General features: G+C 41.0%; 1 protein-coding gene across 12 annotated transcripts in view; it reads left to right on the forward strand.

Annotated features, from left to right (window-relative positions):
• SDCCAG8 (SHH signaling and ciliogenesis regulator SDCCAG8) overlaps positions 1-22,971 on the forward strand; it is a 251,622-nt gene that overhangs the window by 144,230 nt on the left and 84,421 nt on the right. For 7 of the 12 annotated variants that reach the window (XR_015246427.1, XM_086694748.1, XM_086694750.1 and 4 more), the window contains 2 exons: positions 14,879-15,006; positions 17,071-17,179. The exons of 1 other annotated variant lie outside the window; for it this stretch is intronic. Coding sequence is in view for 9 of the 11 variants with exons in the window: in XM_086694748.1 (XP_086550874.1) it covers positions 14,879-15,006; positions 17,071-17,179 (237 nt within the window). In the remaining 2 variants the exon portion in view is untranslated. Of the gene's footprint in view, positions 1-14,878; positions 15,007-16,482; positions 17,039-17,070; positions 17,180-20,277; positions 20,509-22,971 lie in introns of those variants that run through there. 4 more of the 12 variants (XM_086694757.1, XM_086694758.1, XR_015246428.1 and 1 more) reach the window with 3 other exon arrangements.

Consider the following 22,971-nt stretch of genomic DNA (forward strand, 5'->3'; position numbering starts at 1 on the left):
TGGGGATTATTGGCACAGATTCAGAGTATGGGCCCCTAAATCGGACTCTGAAAGAGAGCTTATTCTCCTTCAACTCTTGCTATACCAATATTCCTCTCCTCTAAGTGTATCTTTTCCTGTAGTCTGAAGAAATGGAGCAACTCATGGATAGTAAGCTCTAGAAGTCGAGAAGTTTAGCACTCCTAATGTGTTAATTTTCCTGTAAATACACTTGGAGGTGCCTATAATTTATAATTACTTCCAGCAGCTCCTATTGGTAAGATTTTCGGTAAATAATGATGTTGCAGTGATAATGATGGCTGGGACTGGGCTTTCTATGTGTGGTCCTGGCTTTCCCACCCACCCCTCCCCTTCCCTTTTCTGGGTTCTTGAATTCTGTTTCTTCCAACAGATAAACTCCAGCAATTTTTGTAGAGAGTTGAAACCATTCATTGGCTTATCTGAATCCCACCAAGTATAGATTATGTTTTGCAGTAAGTGAAAACTACAAAGGCCACAGATTAGCTCACCAAGTGGTGGGATAGTTTATTAAATTGGCTGACAAGCTGATGGACGAATACGGCTACATCGTCCTCTTAATCAACTTTGAAAGTGCTGGTTTTTAGTAGAAACAAGTAATGAATGATACAAGGTTGATTACTGGTGATTCAGGGACGAAACCTGTGGGGGAAAATCTCTTAGAGAATCTGTTATTTCCCACGTAACAATTATAGAAATACTATTAAACGATAAAGATTTTCCAACCGTATGCACATTAACTTATTAGGAGTCTTAATGCGTGTTCATAACTGGATATTTTTCTATAATTTGCCAGCTTGGCTGTATGGAATAATTTTTTAATATGCTTTATAATTTAATTTTAATTATGAATATGTATTTTGGGAGGTGCTTCAAACCAGATTTGATTTTTTTCAAAGATCTCATTGCTTACATTTGTGTAATATGGTAACTGCTTCAGCTTCAGCTGTTCTTAGCTTTCTGTCGTAATTCTCCTTCATTTCTCCTTTCAAGCGATGGTGACTGGCTGACTTAAATGAGAAATTTGGTTTAAAAAATGTCATTTTAATAGTTTTTGCTCTTTAGAAAAATTATGTGATTTGATATCTTCATGAGGCATTTAAAGTTAGCAGGTTTTGGCCACATGGTTATTTTGATTTGTGCTACATCAGGATTAAAAATGATTCTGTGCTCTGGGGGAGTAGACAAAAGAGTTATGCTCAAGCCCCCACTGTCCAATGTAAATATAAGGAGAGCCACAAAATGCAAACCACATACTTAATTAAAAATCTCCAAAAAGCTGTATTTTATTTCTTTTTTTTAAATTTTGTTTTAAGTTTATTTATTTATTTTGAGAGAGAGAGAGAGAGAGAGCACATGGGAGGAGCAGAGAGAGGGGGAGAGAGAGAGAGAGAGAGAGAGAGAGAGAGGGAATTGCAAGCGGGTTCTGCACTGTGACAGTGCAGAGTCTGATGCAGGACTTGAACTCACGAACCATGAGATCATGACCTGAGCCCAAATCAAGAGTCAGTCACTTAATCTACTAAGCCACCCAGGCCCCCCTAAATAGCCGTATATTAAAAGGTGAAATTAATTCTAATAGTTTAACTCAATATAGCAAATAGTATCCTTGAACATGTAATCAATAAAAATTAATCGGATTTTTCTGCTTTCCCACTCCCCCCCCCTCCGCCCCACCAATTCTCCACAGTCCAGTGCATATTATTTACACATACAGAGCATCTCACTTCAGTCTAGCCACGTGTCAGGTGCACGGCAGCCACATGTGGCCTGTGGCTGCTGTATGAACCATTACAACCCTAAGCCCTTGTTTTCAGTTTTCCCAGCTGAACACCCAGTATGGATGCCATTGGGTTTCTCATGAGCATAAACCCTGAATTCTCTTTCTACAATAATTGGCATCATTCTATAAAAACAAGAAAATCATGTCAGCTTCTTCTGTAATTTTGGAGCCAGGAGCTAGGCCTGTCTTTGATTAGTCCTTTTCTGAAAGACTGCCACTTGGAGCAGGAAGGGGAGGAGGAGAGAGAAAGCTGCCATTTACTGGTCATTCTCTGAAGGGCAGCTGAACTCTTAGCTGTACCGCAGCACGCTGGAGTGAGTTCTTCGTATCTTACTGTTGCGTCTTTGTCCTTACACCTTAGAGCTGTTGAAAAATCAAATTGATGATTAAATAACGTGATGCCAGGCTGTTAGTTGAATTTAGACATTTTCCAAAGGGTGGTCTGGGCCAGATGTTACCGGTTGCTTTATATAGGTTGCCTCAGTCTCCGGATAACATCGTTTCATTAAATGAGAAAATGAACTTAACGCTGAGGTCCCACCTAATGGCACACGGCTAGTATCAGGTAGGGCCAGGGCCCAAATCTAGTCTGTGTGTGTCCAAAGCCCAAACTCACATCCGGTCTGCAATACCACTCCTCCCATTGCTTTTATCAGTAAATTGAGGAAATTTTGTATTGTTTTTATTGTTTCTTCGAGCTAGTCTTTGAGATAATTGTATTGATTGTTAGACTTTGTTTTATTATTTTTTTATTTTGTATTTTTTGAGAGAGAGGGAGAGAGAATCTTAAGTAGGCTCCACGCTTAGCACAGAGCCCAACATGGGGCTCGATCTCACAACCCTGAAATCATGACCTGAGCCAAAATCAAGAGTCAGACACTTAACCAACTGAGTTGCCCAGGTGCCTCTGATTGTTATACTTTGAATCATCATCTTCTAGGAATTAGCAATGAGACTACTGATGGTACCAATTCATGTTTTTGAACACAGGATATCAGTGCTGTACTACATACGTTTTACATATAACATCCTGGTGTTCCTAAGGGAGCAGTACTGTCATTAACCCCATTTCACATTTGCGAAAACTGAGTCATAGGCTAAGTGACTTGCTTAGGGTGCACAGCCAGGAAGTGGGCAGGTTGGGAGTCCCCTGCCAAGGCTGGCTGACACCAAGGTCTGAGCTCTTAACCTCTGGCTCGTTGCGTGCAGTTGAGTGGCCCAGCCCTGCTGGCAGTGGGCTTACATGCCAAGGCCTCAAGGCCAACAGCAAAAGCATTATTTTTAAAGGCCCTTTAAGATTTTAGTTCTTCCTATTCCTTTTCTCGGGACACGGATTCCCGTTTTGGATAAGCTCAGAACAGGCTACCTTGTAGAAATGAGTTTGCATGTAGACTTAGAATAAAGGTAGAACCTGGTCTTCAGGAACAGAAAGGGCGGCTCCACAGCCATAGGAATGGTGAGCGTGATGGCCTATCAATGACCAAGGAAGCAGAAAACCCAACACACACTTACATTACTGCAGAGAAGAAACCTTTCAGAAGGCAGGTAGGAATAGTTATAAGCATGTGTTCCAAGGCAAATAGATAATCCTGTTAAATCATAAAATGACTAAAAGGGAAAATATTTTGAAGGAGAAAATGACCTGAGCCCTGGGGCAGGAACATGCTTCTCTTATTTGGAAGAGTGAGAGGATAACACAGGTGGGAACCGGAGCATGCGGGCTTCAGGCAGTTTTGTCTTCTGTAAATATAATTGTGCTTTTCAGCTCCAGAATCCCGTGGAAAACTGGACAGTTTCCAGAGATCTCAATCAAGTTTTAAAAATGAAGTAACTCTAGTTTTGTTATCCAGCCAAGGTTAGTCAGTAGAACACAGTCCTGATTTCCAGGTTCAAACGTATTGGGTGTTTGACCAAAAGCACACCAGTTCAGGGACATTGAAAACTCTATGAGTCTTTACTACAGCATGTCCCCACTTACTCAAACTCAGACTTCCGGTAAATTCAGCCATTTGATACATAGCTATAAGCCAAGACTTTTAAGAAGCAAAACCAAACGAAATGGAAAGCATGGCAGCACATCATAGCAAAACAACCAATAAAAAAGCACTATAAGAAGCAGATCAGTATGCTTCCATTTGCTTTCTGGATCTTCAGGATAGCCTCTGAGATTTTCGTGCAACAGCTATTACAAAGTGCCTCTGTTTCCAGTCACTGTGGTAGCCTCCAGCAGCTACAACAGTGAACGGTGATCCCTAAGCGCGTCCTGGCCGGGACAATAGTAGCAGCACGTGGGCCTTCCTCATTTGAAATTATGACCTTGATTGTCAAGTGGAGTTGGTTATATTTGCTATAGGTTGCTTAAGGAAAAAGAGTCATGATAAATAAATATTTTAGACATATTTCTGCTGGAACTGGTCAGATTTCTGTGGGTCTGATACCTGGAAAATTCTCTCAAGTGGGGACACCTCATCTCTCCACATTCAAGATAAATGAAGCATTATGTTGTGCTTGAGAAAGAAGATTCTATAAAATGAATTTAATAATTGTAATTCTTGCTATATAGCATATTTCTTAATAAGTTTAGTAGCCACAAAGTGACCGACACATTCCTCATTTACTAATGGATCTGATAAATAAATTTCAAAAACATATAATAATAAAATAGAAGCTTTTTTTCAGTCAGTTGTATGCAACTGGACAATGGTGTATATCCATTGACAGGGTACAGAAATGCCATTATGACATATATTGATCCTACCGATGTCTGATTTGAAGTTCCTCATCAGAAGGATTAATTACTGGGACTGTGTAGATCAGCTGACATTTTTCAGAGAGGAAAGCCAAGAACGGACCAAAGCAGTTAGTTTATGTAGAAAGGTTAGAGATGGAAACTATGAATATTTTGACAATCTGAAGGTGCAAAGGCAAAATCATGATCTAATTTATTTTATGCACTAGCATAATTGTTCTTATTCTTTGGTCTGGTGAACTGGGCCCATGATGTTGTAAAATAGGATATATTTACAACCACTTATGCATCAGAGACCTCTGAGCTCTCAAAAAGTTTTAAGGGTGAAAATTACTGAAACGTACATTTGGTGGCTGTTCAGTCTCAGTATCTACCTATGGTATCTACCATGTCTATGAAACAATTTCAGAAATTGCTCTTGCTATTGCTGTAGTAATAAGTGCTCTCCCTGCTTCTAATGTTGTCCCTTCCCCATCTGTTCTCCACACCGCAGCCAGAGGGATCTTTCTGAAGCCTGAGTGTGATCACAACACTCCCCTGCTTAAAACCCTACGTTGGCTCCCTATTTTCCTCAGGATGAAGTCCTTAAAAATAGCTTCATGTTCTGGCTCCTGCCTACAGCTTCAGGCTCATCGTTCTCCAGTCTCCTTCTACCAGCAGCTCACTTCCACCCTGCAACGTGTGTATTCCACCCTTCAGTCCTGCCAAGGCTGTTTGCAATTTTCCAGAGGCACCTGGTTGTCTCTCCTCCTTGAATCTTTGCACATGTTGTCCACTTCACTTGTAACAATATTCTTCTCATTCTTTGGATGGCTAATTACAATTCACTTTAAGCCTCTGATTTTTTAAGTTTCCCCAAATCCTCCCTGACGGTACCTTGCCCCTCTCCAACTCCTGTCCCATCTGCCTGTATGATAGCACGTAGTTAGCCCTATTTTAATACTTACCATTCTACTTTAGTTGTTCTTTCTTGTCTGTTTTCTTCACTAGACCATGAATTCTGAAGGCACAGTCATGGTCTGTGTCTTGTACACTGATGCATCCTCACACTTTGGTGCTTGGCACGAAGTAGGCGTTTAAGTATTTGTTGAATGGATGAGCAATACGAATCTGACGAAACCGCTCATGCGAGGCAATGCCATGGAATGGAAGTACACTGAACTTGAATCGAGAAGACGGGTGTTGGTTCTGGGTCTGTCACTTACCACAAGCTGTGCACCATTGAGCAAATCCCTTAATTCTTTAAACTTGGGATGCCTCTTGTATCAAGCAGGAATGTCTGTTCCATCCCCCTGCCATACAGAATTGTTATGAAGAGTAGGCGGTCAATGCATTTGAATGTTCTTTGCAACACAGAAAGCATGGAAGTGGGAGGATGTTCAGTTGATAAGAGTCTCTGGTTCTGTCTTCAGTAAATGAGAGTTGCACACGAGATGTAATAGAAGCAGGCAGTTTCTAGTCAAGCACGGCCCCCGTTGCCTTGACAGAGTTTTCAAATCAGTTTGGAGCTACTATAAGAGAACACTTTTGGAGAGAAAATTATTTTTAGGGATGTTTTTGTTAATTATTTCCTTTCTTTTGTGTTTATTCCTTTGAAAGAAGTTGATGTCCTTTCTGTTTCTGCTTCCTTTCCTAGAAGTGACTCACGCTCTAATCGGATAACTCATCTTTCAACATTGTACTTAAAATTCTGACATTCTTTGCAGTGAAGAAAATAGAAATAATTTACTCGAGAAATATGTATGATGCCATTAGGGTTTTTTCGCATCTTGAGGAAGTAGGGGTTCCTGAAACCTACTCCTCTTGGATTTTTTTAGCCCTGTTTGTTACATCCTAGTATTTCTACATTTGCTTCACTATAAGAACATAGCTCCTGTTAGTGGTAAACAAGTACAGGAGTTTTTGTTCTTGTCAAATATGGAAGACATCATGTTGTCTACTAATTTCACTGTTGTTTTTCTTTTGTTATTATTGTCAAGAACAATAATAAAAATCAAATCAAATTGTTGGCCAAAATAGGGTTATCTTATCCTATTCTCTTCTGATCAGTAGACAGGAGGACCCTTAAACCTGTATGGACACTTAGTACTTTCCATCTCTTAACAGTTGCTCATTCATTTGTCCATCCATCCATCCATCCGTCCACCCATCCACCCATCCATCCATCCATCCATCCATCCATCCATCCATCCATCCAACCATCTATCCAATATTTGTTGACCACACAACTGTGTTCCAGGCACCATTCCAGGCTCTTGGGATGAATTAGTGAACAAAACCAAGGTCTCTATTTTTTAGGTACTTATGTTCCAGATAAGATGTGTGTGTCTTATCTTCTCTAGGACTCTGTGACCAGCTTTAGGCCGGAAGCATATTTGCGTGACTTTCAGTGTTTTTGTAAAGATCACTGTATTTCTTTAAGGAGGATACAACTAATTGGTTGTGTCACTGTAAGAGGAAGTGATCCAATAACATATGGGACAAACTGAAAAGGAGAAGGTCAGCTGTCTTGGATTTTGGCTGTCAAGATGGGTAGTATAGGTATTAAAAGACGCACACTTCTGGATAATTGAAATAAGACTCTTGTTATCCTTTTAACCTTCTCTCATTTCCCTGCACCTCTGGATAAACTAAGAGATTGAAGTATAGGGATTCATACTGTGGACTTGAGAGTCAGGCAGGCCTGGATTGCCTGGCTATGCCCTTTAATAACTGGAAGATTTGGGACAAGTAGGATAAACTTTCTAGGCCTCAGTTCCCTCTTTTATAGAGAAAGGATAATAGAACCTACCTCAGAGGGCGTGCGGATCAAATAAAAGGATAAATGTAAAGAGCTTAGCTTATGGTAAAAACAATAATAAGTAGACAGCTTACTGAAATTATTAATCCTTTAAGGCAGGATTTTTTTTCTGCCTTATTTGAACGAAGAACCCCCGGATTAAAAGAATTAAGTTACGTGTCCATGGCCACGTGAGTAATAAGACAGTGAATGCCATGTTTTGACACTGCAGCTGTGTGAGTTTTCTACTGTACTCTATTGCCTCTCTAGATGTAACTTTCCCAGAACACAAAGAAAATCAATCGAAAATGGTGTGGATGCATTTGTAAAACAAACAAACACAAAAGGAAGCAATAAAACTGTAAGCAAATATTTAATCCTAGGTAATAGATTTGCTTTCTGTAGTAGATTAGAAATTTTGAAAGTGCTTTCTGTGTATACTGCGTAAGTTTGAACAAATGTTGAAGATAAATATGTTGAAGATAATGGGAACCAAGTTTCTCACTGTTGAGGAAGGAAGTTAGTGACGGAAGGAGGGGAGACTGGGTTTTATCTATGTTGTTGGATTGGAATTGAGAACATTAGTGTGCATGTATTATTAATATGAACATACATAGAAAAATATTTATAAATATATATTCATACATTGATACATATATTCTTATCCTGGTTCTGTCTACTAAAGTGACCTAGAAGCACACTTCTCAGTAGCAATGTGTACCCCCTGGTGATGGATCTTGGTTTCTAAGTACCATTCTCCACTAAAAGGCAGAAGAGTTCCTTGGACAAATGCTGATTGCATGACTGATACAGGGATAGTACCAGATGAACCTGCACCATCTTGTGGGGATACAAAGCCAAGATGTTCATAAGAATAATAGAGAGATATGGGGTACCTGGGTGGCTTAGTTGGTTAAATGTCTGACTTCAGCTCAGGTCATGATCTCGCGGTTTGTGGGTTCAAGCCCTGCATTGGGCTCTGTGCTGACAGCTTAGAGTCTGGAGCCTGCTTTGGATTCTGTGTCTCCCTCTCTCTCTGCCCCTCCCCTGCTCATGCTCTGTCTCTCAAAAATGGGTAAATGTTAAAAAAATTTTTTTAAAGACTAATAGCTATAATATAGGAAACAGCTTGAAGGGGTTCCCACTGGCCAAATCTAGGATGAATTGATAAATAAATGGTGGCCATAATAGTTTGCAACACATTGAATAAAATAGGAATCCAGGATTCCATGCTGATATCAATAAATTAATAAATGAGAGAGAAAGGAAGGCCCTTTCTTACAGCACAATGTTAATTAATAAATAAAAAAGACTATTAGACACAGGAGTAACCATGGGATATAAAGCTATTAGTTGAAAATTTAATGAGAAATAGGGTATTCACATGGTCTTAACATCTCCCAACAAATTACCTATTAATTACAAAGAGGGAAAGGGTAACATTACAGTGGAGAAGCCCAGGAGAGACCACCTAACCAGTGGTGAGTCAGGGCTGGCTCATGCCAGCCTATGAAAGCCAACGGTACACATTTCTTCACAACTCTCTATTTAGTGATGTCACTCTAGTAGCTTGAAATAGGCCACAGTAGAAGTATTTACACTGAAAAATTGGTAAACACTACAAATAAGCAATTCCTCCCTCCTCCCCCTCACCCTGGAGACCAGTTATTAAACATTTTAGAACACACCAATGACATTACCCAAGTGATCAAAGATAATATCACCAATCTTGGGACAAATGGACATGATGTGTCTTAACTCACAATAACACCCATGCCTCCCTGCTGCTGCTTTTCTATATAATTCCATCAGATATGGCTCTTGGCGAGTAAGCATGTTATAAAGGGTCTCATAAGTTTCGTCATACTGACATTCTGCTGTCACAAAGCTCTCTGTACTGTACTTTACAAGGGAAAGACCTTTTAACCAAAAGCGTTGTATGTTTAACACTAGAATGTCAGTTGTCAGTGAAAAGGAGACTAGAAACATGGCAGATGGGATTGGAGCCTCAAATCACTGCCATTACAGGTTTCATTCTCGGGTTAGACTTGAAGCTTTCATCATTTCTGTCCCAGACTCATTGATGAGCTTTAGGGTCACCAGAAACTTTAGTCCCTCAGTGTAGTTATAAAATTAATACATTTTTCTTTAATGTTTATTTATTTTTGGGAGAGAGACAGAGCGTAAGTGGGGAGGGGTAGGGAGAAAGAGGGAGACACAGAATCCAAATCAGGCTCCAGGCTCTGAGCTGTCAGCACAGAGCCCAATTCGGGGCTTGGACTCACAAACTAAGTGATCATGACCTGAGCTGAAGTTGGACACTTGACCAACTGAGCCACCCAGGCACCCCTGAAAATTACTTTTCAGGTGAAATGACTTCTCCTTTTACAGTTTTATCTTTCTTTCTAACACATTGGAAAACCTTGTATTACAAGTTTATTTATTTTTGAGACAGAGAGAGACAGAGCACGCGCCATGGAGGGGCAAAGAGAGAGCGAGACACAGAATCCAAAGTAGGCTCCAGGTTCTGAGCTGTCAGCACAGAGTCCAATGTGGGGCTCGAACCTATGAACTGCGAAATCATGACCTGAGCCAAAGTCAGATGCTTAACCAACTGAGTCACCCAGAGGCCCCTAAAATTTTAAATGTCTTTTAAAAAGTTCTAATAAGTTATTTTTGCTTGGTGACATGCGTATTTTTAAAATAGTGGGATTTAAAATAATAAATGATAAAGTTGAGGATCAGAAACATAAAGTTAATTCTTCAGTCCATTTTTTTAATGGGATGGTAAATATCATCATAGCCACTTTAAGAAAATATAATCACCAGAACTGTAATTGGAAAAAAGGAGCGACAAAGCCTCTGTGTGTACTTAGTCCACGCTTGAGGTCTACCTAGTGCTTGTTAATTTCCTTTAGCTCTCAGTTGTTACCAAGAAAACACTGACATGCCCACCAGGGTGCATGTGTGGCCACCAGTGATTGTGAATAAGTTGGAGAAGGTAACTGTTCCTGTTCTAGCACATTTACTCCTTTTTTTTTTTTTACGTTTATTTATTTATTTTGAGAGAGACAGAGAGGGTGAGAGGGAGGGAGAGAGAGAGAGAGAGAGAGAGAGAGAGACCAGAGAGAGACCATGAGCAGGGGAGGGTCAGAGAGAGAGTGAGAGAGAGAGAGTCCAAGCAGTCTCTGCACTGTCAGCATGGAGCCAGATGCAGGGCTCAGACTCATCAACCATGAGATCATGACCTGAGCCGAAGTCAACAGTCAGAGGCTTAGCCGACTGAGCCACCCAGGTGCCCCCTTTGCTCCTTTTTAAAATCAGCTCTATTGAGGTGAATTTAAATATACTAAACATCACCAGTTTTAGGTGTGTAATGAAATATATTTTGACAAATGGACACAGATGTGGGACCATCGTAATCATGATAGAGAACATTTCTATCAACCCCCAGTTTCCCTCCTGCCCCTTTGTTTCCTCGCACCCCTCCCTGATCCTTAGGTCCTGGCAGCACTGACATGTCACTGTGGTGCCTACTTTCCTAGAATGTCATGTTCATGAAATCACGCAATATGTTTTTGGTGTCTGGCTTCTTTAACTAAGCATACTGCTTTTGACGCTCACCCATGTGTTATACGTACGGTAGCCTGTTTCTTCTTATTCCTCCTATTCCTAGTTCCCTGTTGTACGGCCACACCACAATTTGTTTATCCATTTAGCAGCTAGTGGGCATTTAGGTTGTTTCCAATTTTTAGCTATTATGAATAAATCTTTCAGCCTCATTTTTAAAAAATGTGTATTTATTTATTTTGAGAGAGAGAAAGAGCATGAGCGGACAAAGGGCAGAGGGAGAGGGAGAGACAGAGAATCCCAAGCAAATTCGTGCTGTCAGCACAGAGCCTGATGCGGGGCTCGATCTCATGAAGCACGAGATCAAGACCTGAGCCGAGATCAAGAGTCAGACGCTTAACCCGCTGAGCCACCCAGGCACGCCAGCCTCATTTTAATAACAACCAAGAAATTCTTCTTTACAGCCATTGCTTTCCAATTTAAAAATATGGCTAACTTCAAGTTGGATTGAGTGAGATCATCAGTGTTTCTAATGAGAACTGAAAGAAAACCGGTTGGGGAAGACTGGCTCAGCTACCCTTCATGATGCGCTCACACCCAGCTAGGATTAACCTCTCATTTTCTCTGCCTCGGGAGTTTTTGCCTAGCTTTCTTGTGGTGTATCGCACCCTCTACTTTCTATGTTAGCCATTTTGAATTCCCTGTTAGGAGCAAGGACTATGCCATACTTCTCTTTATTTGACTCGGTGCCTAGCAGACTGTCTTTCACGTTATGGGGTTATGATAAATATTAAATGAATTGATTCAGATTCTTCTCTAATCCCTCCCTTGGCTACCTAAGTGGTTTTTATTACTCTTTCAGTCCATTATTGCATTGCCTCTGGAGTGTCATAAAATAGGCTTCCTTAAATCAGAATACAGTAGATCGTCGGTTTGCAAGCATAATTCGTTCCGGAAACATGCTTGTAATCCAAAGCACTTGTATATCAAAGTAAATTTCAAGAACCATCGGCTCAGTTGTGATCATGTGACATTTGGCTTCACATACTACTCATACTGCAAGACATCGCTGGTTTATCACATTAAAATTTATTAGAAATGTTTGCTCGTCTTGTGGAATACCTACAGAACAAGTTACTGGCAATCCAGGGTTCTACTGTATTTCAAATCCCATCTCTGCCTTCACATCACTTACAATGTAACCTTTGAGCAGATTTCTTTTTTCAGCTATAATGTGAGCAGATTTAAATAAATAGATTTGAGGGGTGCCCGGGAGGAGGCTCAGTCAGTTAAGCATCCAGCTCTTGACTTCAGTTCAGGTTGTGATCTCATGGTTCATGGGTTCGAGCCCCATGTCGGGCTCTGTGCTGGCAGTGCAGAATCTGCTTGAGATTCAATCTCTCTCCCTCTCTCTCTGCCCCTCCTCTGCTTGCGTTCTCTCTCTCTCTCTCTCTCTCTCAAAATGAATAAACCCTAAAGAAACAAACAAACAAACATAGGAGGAAAGGGGACTGAAGGGAGGAAATAGGAAAGTAAAGACAGGCTGTGTTTTTATGCAATGAAAAGAAATGGTCACTAGTATTATTGTGATCATTTTGTACTATGTACAAATATCGAATATGTTTTACACCTGAAACCAATATATTATATGTCAATTATACCTCAATTAAAAATAATAAAATCACATGTCATTTCTTAAATAGAGTAAAAATTGGGGAAGGAGTCAAGAAATAAAAGTAGCTCAATGTTTGTTGGTAGACTACTCTTTTAAATGGTCTCATTTTGTAATGAGAACTACAATAACAGTAAGTATTTTTCTATAGTAAATTTGGAATATCAGTAATTAGGCAACTTCTCATGCTGAAAATTGATGTTGAGGCTGGCAACCCCTACGGAGGGGACCCATAGCCCCAGTTTGCAAAGGGTAGCCCCAGTTATGACTGTTGTCTCGATGTGCTAATAGTACGCCTTTTCACTCTCAAATAGGTATTGGTTTTGAGCAGTGCATAGTACGGCTACCCAGTTATTAGGAGTCTCAGACCCATAACCAGGGGTCTGACCTAGGAGTGGTTACTCAGTAGAAGAGACCACAGTGCTCTTTTTTGGCTGATTCCTTCAGCAGCATGGTCTCTAGCTGGCAAAGCCACTAGAGCCATCCTCTTCCAGGCACTCTTCCTTTTTAACATGTCTGAAAAGTTTTGCCTCCTCATCTGAGACATGAGCAGATTCTCCAACCTCACGAAAGGTGCATCCACGCTTCCCCCACAGCAAGGGTATAAGAACATCCGTTCATTAGTGTTCACTGCCCACTTCTCATGTGCCAAGTATTGAGCGGCGCTCAGGGTAGAAAGAGACAAAGATGACAAAAAGGGCCAGGCACATAAACCAATAACGCAAGTGTGTTAAATGCTATCTTATAGGACATATACTTTTGCAACGTGTACTTAGGTCATGGGGGAAAGAATAATTTAGGAGAGAATGGAAGGAGAGGGGGAGAATTCTGAGGACACCTCAAAGAGCAGTATATACTGAACAGAACGATGGGGTGGGGGTGGGGGGCATGGAACAGGATGGGTGGGGGGAGACACCCCAGGAAAACAAAGAGACATATGCAATGATCCATGGGCAGAAAAGACACAGTGTGACTGGGGAGGCAGAAAGTGGCCTAGTCTATCTATTTGTTGCAATATACCAGTTTGGAACTGAGTGTGAAGCAAGACCTTGGAGCAAATCCAAGGGGGTGTCGTTATTAGAAGCACCAGAAGGGACCTTATTTCACATTTAGCATGGACTCCTGATGATTCCATTTGAGTGAGATATGGGTGTAGTTTCCTTCTGAAATTTTCCACCACAACATTCCTGCATGCATTGACCAATTTCAACGCAGACTTTCCTTATGTTGCTTTATAATTAGAAGCCAATGAATTGAAGCTCCACAGCGGTATGTAGACTACTAGTGATAGCTTTATGGAATTGTTTATTTTTAGTTTGGCAAAGGCAAGGCAGTAAATATCTCAATTAGTAAACTAAAACAGCACGGATGAGAAATGCCCACAAGGAGATAAGGAGTTAGAAATAACTAAGTCAGTTAATTAAAGGAAACCCTCATTTCACTTACCCATATTTAGAGTATGAGGAACCGACCTAATGTGTGTGTGTGTGTGTGCGTGCGTGGTGCCGCCCGCGATGAGACCCCCTGCGTTCATCAGCTTCTAATTGTTCAGGCAGTCTCTTTCTTTAAGAACCACGGTGATGGGTTATTGGACTCAGTGGCGTGACCCATCTTGCTGGGTCAATATCCCGTCACAGCAGGGTGGGATATTGTCTCGGACCATGGAATATCCTCATCCCGCCATTTCTTTCAACGTGACCCCAAAGGGGCCCTACTGTGACACGCTAGGGGAAGTCGTTCATTTTCATATTCGTATTTAGATTCACATTACATGGCCTAATGTGTGAAGACATTGAATGAAAACATGCAGGTGGTACCGCAGAATCATTTCCTCGCTTCTAGAGAGAATCTCCTGCGTTACATCCGAGCGTCTCCAACGCTTCGTTTCGAGAGTTTAGGGTTTGGAGGATGGAATCAGGCTCTTCCTAGAACCGTAAGATGATTAGGAAATACCATTCCAGAGATAAAACATGAACTGGTACCACAACATTGACAGTCTTACAGTAGAGGGGGTTTGTGTTTTAAAGTTACAAAACACCAATATTCGGGTGTCACGATTTTTTGATTTTTAAAGTTGCGTCCTTGAGTCCAGTTAGATTTATGGCGCGTATTTACCACAGTAGGAAGGGTCCTTTGGATCTTCCCCCCCCCAGGGGGGCGGGAGTGGGGGGGAGTCCGACAAAGACTGTTGTCTTCTCACGCCCCACAATCGACGACCGCGTCAGCTCTCTGGGGTCTGTAGGGGAAATGAGGAGGCCCCGTGCATCTGCAGATTAAATTTCTGTCTGTCTCCTCTCTGCTTTGTAGACTGGAAAAAGATAGCATTCAGCAGAGGCTTAGCAACGAAGCAAAGGCCCAAGCCCTTCAGGCCCAGCAAAGGGAGCAGGAGCTGACACAGAAGATACAGCAAATGGAGGCCCAGCATGACAAAACTGGTAGGTGGTAGGGGAAGATTAGAGCCTGGGCACTTGCTCACAAGCCAGGCCCACGCCTTACTGTGAAATGACATCAGGAACACCTGTAACCTTTGGCTGGCCGAAGGGAGCAGATGCTAACTACACCGGAGATTCCGAATTACATATTAGTTAGCGTTTAAAAGAGAAAACGGAAAGTATTGCCCACTGTCTGTTGATTTCAGAGTGCTGCTCTCACATCTGTTGCACCATCTGGATTATGAGTTTATTTACCTGTGTTCAAGAAACGTAAAGCTGAGAGAGACCACAACAAAGTAGAAAAACAAAGGGCTTGTTTTTGGCTGGGTTTTCAGGCACACATGTTATATAAAGAAAATAGCATCAGAGGCTCTGCGGGAAATGCTCTGAGCTTACAGTTAGAGTCTCCTGAATAGCATTGAACAGTTCCCACAGTACACACATTATAGCTACTCTAAAAGCCTAATGAGTTTGCTTCAGCATCCAAACTGGAGAAAAGCTTTAGCCATTAATCGGTTCTTAATTCACTGTCGCAGCTGGATGTAATTCAGTGGCTCCAAATTGATATGTTCCTTTATTTAATCTTTGCAGCTTCGAACATTTTTAGCATTTGTATGATGTCCCCACCTCCCCCCAGCCCCTGTCTAGAGTGATGTTTAATCCTTCACATTCTTCAAGTTCTCAAACTGCTGGGGAAATTCGCTAATACAAGGCATTGACCACAGCTGGCAGCTTGGCTAAAAATTGCCATCTTTCATCACGTTGGCGCGATTTTGCAGACTGAGTTGGCCAGTAACTCTTTACCTTGCATTTGAAAGTAAAATGCACTTTCCAAGCAGGCAGTTTGATGTGTTCAGTCAGAGCATTATGTGGTTCCTTTCACTTTGGAGTTGTGTGTTCACAGACAGTGTTAGTCAAAACAAGACAGTGGCAGTCATTATAATTCCGCACCACATACTCCAAGCTGATTGTACTATTAAAAACAAAAGTTTAATTGATCCCGTCTCTTCCAGAAAAGTGTTGCCTGGTTTTTAGTGCCTTGATTTATTTTGCTCTGGATGATGCATGCTTTTTGCCAATCGATAGTTAACATTGAAAAGAAATAAAGGGACTTAGCAAAGCTTACACTTAAAGATAATTCGCACATGATTTCATTGCACTGCATTCGGTGACATGCTAAAAAATTACTGCTTATCCTGTAGGTGGAAAATCGGTCATGTAAAATTCACTAAATCATCGATTTGCTTACAAAGAGGTAAATGTCATACCGACTCACATGAGTCCCTCCAGCACTTTCCAGACTCAATAGATGTTTTTCCACTAAAAGTAAAAGGAGGAAATTTCAGGAAAAATTAGCGTTTTGCCTTTCCTGCTTGCAGGATTCCGGCGATCGAGGGGTCTTGGGCAGAATCTCTGAGCGCTACGTGAGAGTATTTAACTGTTAAGACCACCTTAAGAGCACTCCCTTTTATTTTGCAGGAAAATATCACACTCTCTTCAATTCCTTTGACCAGATCTTCCTTGAAGCTCATGCTGTTGACAATGAAAGCTGAGTTCTAAGGAAATTATGTGTTTCACCTTCATAATGAAAGAACTATATACCAGGGGTGGGGATAGGGAAATATATGAGCAAATGTGAAACTCAAAGCAGGAGTTACAGTATACAAGAGAGTTCCTCAGTTATTTTGTTTTTGAATTATCTAGTCATGATTATTTTTGACACTCTGTTTATAGTAAAATTGTCAAAATAAAAATATAATATCTTGCCTATTACAAAGATATAAGCATCTTGAGGTTTCTGACAGTTTATCAGCACATTAAAACATTACCCCAAGCTGGTATGATAAAAAATGTTTCTGGTGTGTAATTATTAGAAAAATTAATGCCTCCCAAGATTTAGTGTCTTGCCAGGTGACTGGTGCTTCGACTTAGGACATTGAAATTGACCTAGTGGCTTATAGGAAATGGGTAGTGGTCTTAGTACCTTTACCACTCTACATACAGAAGCATCCTGTCACAACCATAAACATCTTATGTTGGTGGGGGGGGGGTTGTTGTTATTTCTAGAAAATGAACAGTATTCACTGCTGACCTCCCAGAATACATTTTTGACAAAGTTAAAGGAAGAGTGCTGTGCATTAGCCAAGAAACTGGAACAAATCTCCCAAAAAAGCAGGTAAGTAATATGATAGAATACTTTCAGAGCACTGTTTGTGTAAATACTATCGTTTGTTTCCTTAAGAAAAAAAAACAGCATTTCCACTATTTTAGAGTCTAATGTCAAAATTAGATATGTGTTGATATGTTAACTGTGAAAATATTTTCTCTGTATGAACACTTTCTTGATTGTCTGTACAGACACCCTGGTGTGTTTTCATGATTATGTATACGTACTATTATTTGACTTTTTTTAATGTTCAAAATTGATAACTATGAAACTTCAGAACACAACAGTCAAGATGACAGGTATTCTAATAAAGGATGTGGGTAAGTTAAACAGTTGGAAAGTCTTATGTTAATACAGTTCATGTTTTAATCTATTCTCACGATTCTCCGTGAATGCACAGAAGCTATCTTTAGGTCAAATGATAATAGATGAGATGTGTACATATAACAGTGAAAGTAGGGGATACTTCAAAATACATAAACCCAAGCCATCCTTTTGTTTCCCCTAAAATTGTTTTACTAGGACAGCTATCATTCATTTTCTAGGTACACTGTTTTTGTTTATTTGTGTTTTTAGTAGGCTCCACACCCAATGTGAGGCTCAAACTCACCACCCTGAGATTAAGAGTCGTGTGCTCTACTGACTGAGCCAGCCAGCCGCCCTGGTACACTGCTCTTTTATAAAATACATTGATTGAGATCTTAATTATTTTTGGCACATTTTCTAATCAGATTATTTTAGCGAATGAATTATTTTAGACTCTAAATTGTAAAAAAAAACAAAAAACAACAAAAAACCTGAGTTTTCACCTTGGCTCTGAGAGTAACTGTGTAGTCACGGACAAATTTATTCGACCTGCTTGAACTATTGTTTCCTCTTGTAAATGAACGATGTTGGACAGAGTCCCTTTGAATTCAACTACGAAAGGCATCATTCATGTAACTAACAAGCTATCAGATATCACATTAAAATATAACCAAATGGAAAATAACCTGTAGATCTCTTCTGTATTTTTCTGAAGCTCACTTAGATCTACACAGAGCAAGCAGTAGTGCTCAGCAAACAAACTTCTGACTTTGGTATCTCATTCAGAAAGAATTTCCAGGAGTATCAGAGCATATCTGATGACCCTGAGCCCCATCTTGCGTTCCTGCATCAATGAGGTGGCTTAGCTGATGGAATCCCCATCCCTGAATCTTTTGGGGGAATCAGAAGGCTTATGTTATGAACTCAGTTCTTTCTGCTCTCAGAAAGACAGAAGCTCCCATAAAGCACCCAGAATGTGCTCTGACATGGGCACCTTCTTAACAAATACTAATTAAATATCTTGTTTGGGTAGGGAAAAAGCTCAGGATGCTAAAATGCCAGATATTTTCAGGAAATTTGACAAGGGAACCCAAATGATTTTGTTATGGAAGAGACTCTCATAATATATCAACAGTACTTACTGCTAACTAGAAATGTGTGGTTTGCCTCACATAAACCCAAAAGTATGTAATTTGTTAGAAGAAATAAACAACAGAACAACAACAAACTGGATCGTATAATTTAAGAAGTTGATCTGGGACTTAAAAGATTATGTTATCTTAATATTGCTTTGTGATTATTAATTATCTTGCTCTCTAAGGAGACATAATTGGGGAAACTGCAGTGTATTAAAAGGAGGAGTTGCTATATGCTTGGTATATGTTACTTAATTCTTACAACTTGAGACAGGAATTTTTTTTTAATGTTTTTATTTATTTTTTAGACAGAGAGAGACAGAGCATGAGCAGGGGAGGGGCAGAGAGAGAGGGAGACACAGAATCTGAAGCAGGCTCTAGGCTCCGAGCTGTCAGTACACAGCCCGACGCGGGGCTCGAACCCACGAACTGTGAGATCATGACCTGAGCTGAAGTTGGACGCTTAACTGACTGAGCCACCCAGGTGCCCCGAGACAGGAATTATTACCTTCTTTTACAGATGAGGGACTCCATACTCGGGGTGTTGAAATAGCTGAGAAGTGGGAGAGCTCGAGTTCTATCTTCGATATTTCTAGTTCCGAAGCCAATGATCTTTCTTGTGATAAGTATAATATTTCACATCTACTACCAAAGAAAATCCAGGCCAAAGTAGTTATGATAAGAAAGTTTGGGAAAGAAAATTTAATCTTTAAATTCCCATGGAGTAGGGCGCCTGGATGGCTCAGTCAGTTAAGCATCCGACTTCAGCTCAGGTCATGATCTCAGGGTTGGTTCGTGAGTTCGAGCTCTGCATCAGGTTCTGCTCTGACAGCGCGGGGCCTGCTTGGGATTCTCTCTTTCCCCTCCCTCTCTCTCTCCCTCTCTCTCCCTCTCTCTCTCCCCCTCTCTCTCTCTGCCCCTCCCTCGCTCACGCACATAATGCTTTCTATTTCTCAAAATAAATAAAAACTTAAAAAAAAATGCCCAGGGAGAAGTAGGCATGCTTGTCATGTGAGGGTAAACCCGTGACCCTGGGTCAACTTGTGCCCTGTGCCCTGGGTCCTCTTTTTCCTGCTCTAGATCTGTTCATTCACCCTGTACTGATCCAGTGAAAGTGAACCCCAGCCCCTCTCCACCTCCTCTTGCTTAGGGTGCTTCCGGTTCCTGACCACTACTTTGTCAGTTGGGTGTGTTCCTTTATGCCTGACACACAGATGGCACGCAACACATATTTACTGACTGACTGAATGAAACAAGTGTGGTTTCACCCCCCCCCCCCCATATCCTAATCTGACTCTGGTCCCAACCTGTTCCTTTGTTGATGACAGGCGGTGTGCAGCAAAAGGCACTTTGGAATTCAGAAAGAGCTAGGTTTGAGTCTCACTCTGCCCCTGGGCTTCATGACCTTGGGTACATTGCCTAATCTCTGCAAACCTCAGCTTCTCCATCTGAAAAACATTTCTAAAATCATGTTGCAGGACTGTTGTGGGAATCAGAAATATAGAGAGATACACGGGAACGCATATATACAGCCATGCATATGTAAAGCACCTGGCACCGTGCTCGATACGTAGAAATATAACTGTAGCCGATGGCATTGTTGGAAGGGTCTTGACAGGGGTGATTTGGATCTGACTTTGATGTAGCCATTATTGTCTTTTCCAGGGAGGGTCTGAGTGCCGTTCTGACAGACACAAAGTCTATACCACAAGGAAATACTTTTTAAAGGCAAAGGAGGATCAGGGAATGTGGATCTGGTTGTGTTTCAAGTCCTGCTCTGACGCCTTGTTTGGTAAATCTGAAGAATTAGAATAGGCGTCTACTGTAACTTTACAAGTGGACCCCAAACTAAGGCCTGGCAATCATAAGCACTCAAAAAATTGTTGCTTATTATAGGTAAGACTTCTAGGAGCCCCCGAAATTTACAACGTATTCATTTTGTGTATCTCAGAAGAAAGTGGTCAGTAGGCTAAACTGTGATTTTAAGGTTTTTTTGTTTGTTTGTTTGTTTGTTTACTCTTAATTTCTTGTCCACTGACTGAGTCTCTTTTCCTGCTGGCTCCCTCCATGAAGCCTAGGACATTTTCAAAATTCATATAAAATGTAACATGTGATTTCGACATTACCCTTTGCTTTGAATTCACCTATAGAACTTGAAGGGCTCAAAGTGTTTCTTTTTTTAAAAAAGATTATAAACTTGCTAAGTCTTATGGGAGACCTCCAGGAGCATGCCTCTGTATACCCGATACTAAACTTTTGGGATAAATAATTTTTCCTGTGCTTTGAGGTGAGGAAAACCTTGGAATTTTCTGAGCTTTCTAAAATTGTCATCGTTGTGGAAGCTCAGTCTCCGAAATAATTAAACCACATGGTAATTTTGATCCGGCTTTTCCTCAGAGTACTATGGTACAATTTTTCTTAAAAGTAGGTGTATTTCTTTTGTGCCGGTCAACAATTTAAAACAGTCCTTGTTGGTCCCCTCGTCTTGCCCATGCCGTTTCTCTAAGGGTTCCATGTTATTTATAATCCCATACCAACCAAATGGATTCTTACCATTGATAATAAGCTTTATTTTTTAGTTCACAGATCCAGCCGTTTGACTGGAGCCCATGCAGTCGCTAGGAAAGCTGACAGTCTGGGCTCACCATTCCGTGGTCTCGAACTCCTTACCCCAGCCCCGTGCTGGGCTGCTCTGGGCAAGTGTTTTGAAACGGTTTCTCCGTGTGTGTCTGATGTATGTGTTTTCTCCCCAAGCAACTTAAGTCCTATCCTCCCGTTCTCTGGAAGCCCTCCACAGCCGTTAGCAGGGTACTTTCTGCACGGCGCGTGCCATGCTGCCTGGATGGCGTCTGCAACTCCAGGGTTTGTGAATGGCACGTCCCATTTTAAAACTAAAAATGAACTGCCGATCCTGTGCCTTTTACATAGCTTGTTTTTTGACCACGAGACGAGAGAATTAATTCCATTTTGCTCTTAATTGGCACCGGGCAGACGTTCTGGCTGATTTTAGTTGACGCTCTCATAAACTTTAGCTACCCTTCCGTCTCTCTTCCCCGGGACCCCGAGAGCTTATTACAGGGATAGGGTTTGTTTTTGAGGTTGGTAAGTGGAGATATTTAAATATCCTTGGTGCAACTGTGATTTCTCTTTATCCAAGTGAGGGAAGCGTTCCCTCTCCGCAGGCGCTTGGATGAATCAGCAGTGACATGTTTGTGGTGTGGTTTGCTGTGCTCTGACCGTGGCCTGCGAAAGAGCTGAGAAAGGTTGGGCACTGGGAGGGGTGAGCCTCGGGCAGCTGCAGAGCGGAGATCAAGGCTGTGCTGGGTTGCAGGGTCTCAGCACTTGCTTGTGGAAGAGAAGGGCTCGGGAGCACACAACCCCGGTCTATGCGGCTTTGCGTCTCCTCTCTTTTCTGTCACTGTCACTTTCTGGGTTGCTAGGCTTGTGGATTGATGTCTAACACTGCCCATTGTGTATTTGTGATTTGCGTTTTGTAATTAAGAGGAACAATGGGAGTCCATTGGGTCTCGTTATATATAATGGTTGGTTTAATTTGTTTCACTTCTATCTTGTTAATTGTAAATTGATCATTAAGATTTGAATTCTAATCTGTCACTAGGGTTGTGGGTATTGAGGCTAGAGCAATGATCCTGGTTTTAATCACTGATGATGAGAAACAAATTTTATAATTTTGGTACATATTGCAGTTCATATATTTTAACACTGTATTTTATGGTGTTATAAATATTGTTAAATGACTTTTAGTGTAGTTTTACTGTGTGGACTATAATGTATAAATTATATTACTGTTTTGGCAACAGTCGGTATCCAACTGTGTGAGTTTAATTGAAGTAAAGAACACACACCCGGTTGAACTATTTTTTTTTCCCCCGGCATGTTTGGATGATGTTAGGTTGGGATGCTACAAAAATTATATTCTACAAGGAACGACTGATACTGACCTCTGCTAATTGTCACCAAAAGCCGAGTGAGAATCTAAAAGAATAAAAAATGACGGGGTCGTGTTTTCCCTTAAAAAACAGTTATTGCTGTAATCCTAATTATAGTAGTAAAATATCATACTTCATGCAAATGCAATTACACAATATAACTGGTGTATAAAAATGCAGGGGAAAGTTCATGCTTCTATGAAGCCAGAAATTACCTAAATTTTCGGTGAAAATGCGTTAGAGTCATCTGTTCTTTTATATGACACTGGATAACCGTGCCACAAATGTAATCTCAGACTAACACAGAAACTTGTGCCGGAAGTTTACTCTCTGAACTTTGCAATCTATTTCTTTCAGTGTATCATGGGCCCCAGATAGACAAGAGATGATGTCTGTGTACACTTACAAA

Source organism: Puma concolor, chromosome E4 (assembly GCF_028749965.1).
Source record: "Puma concolor isolate L17-30 chromosome E4, mPumCon1.1.hap2, whole genome shotgun sequence".
NCBI lineage: Eukaryota > Metazoa > Chordata > Mammalia > Carnivora > Felidae > Puma > Puma concolor.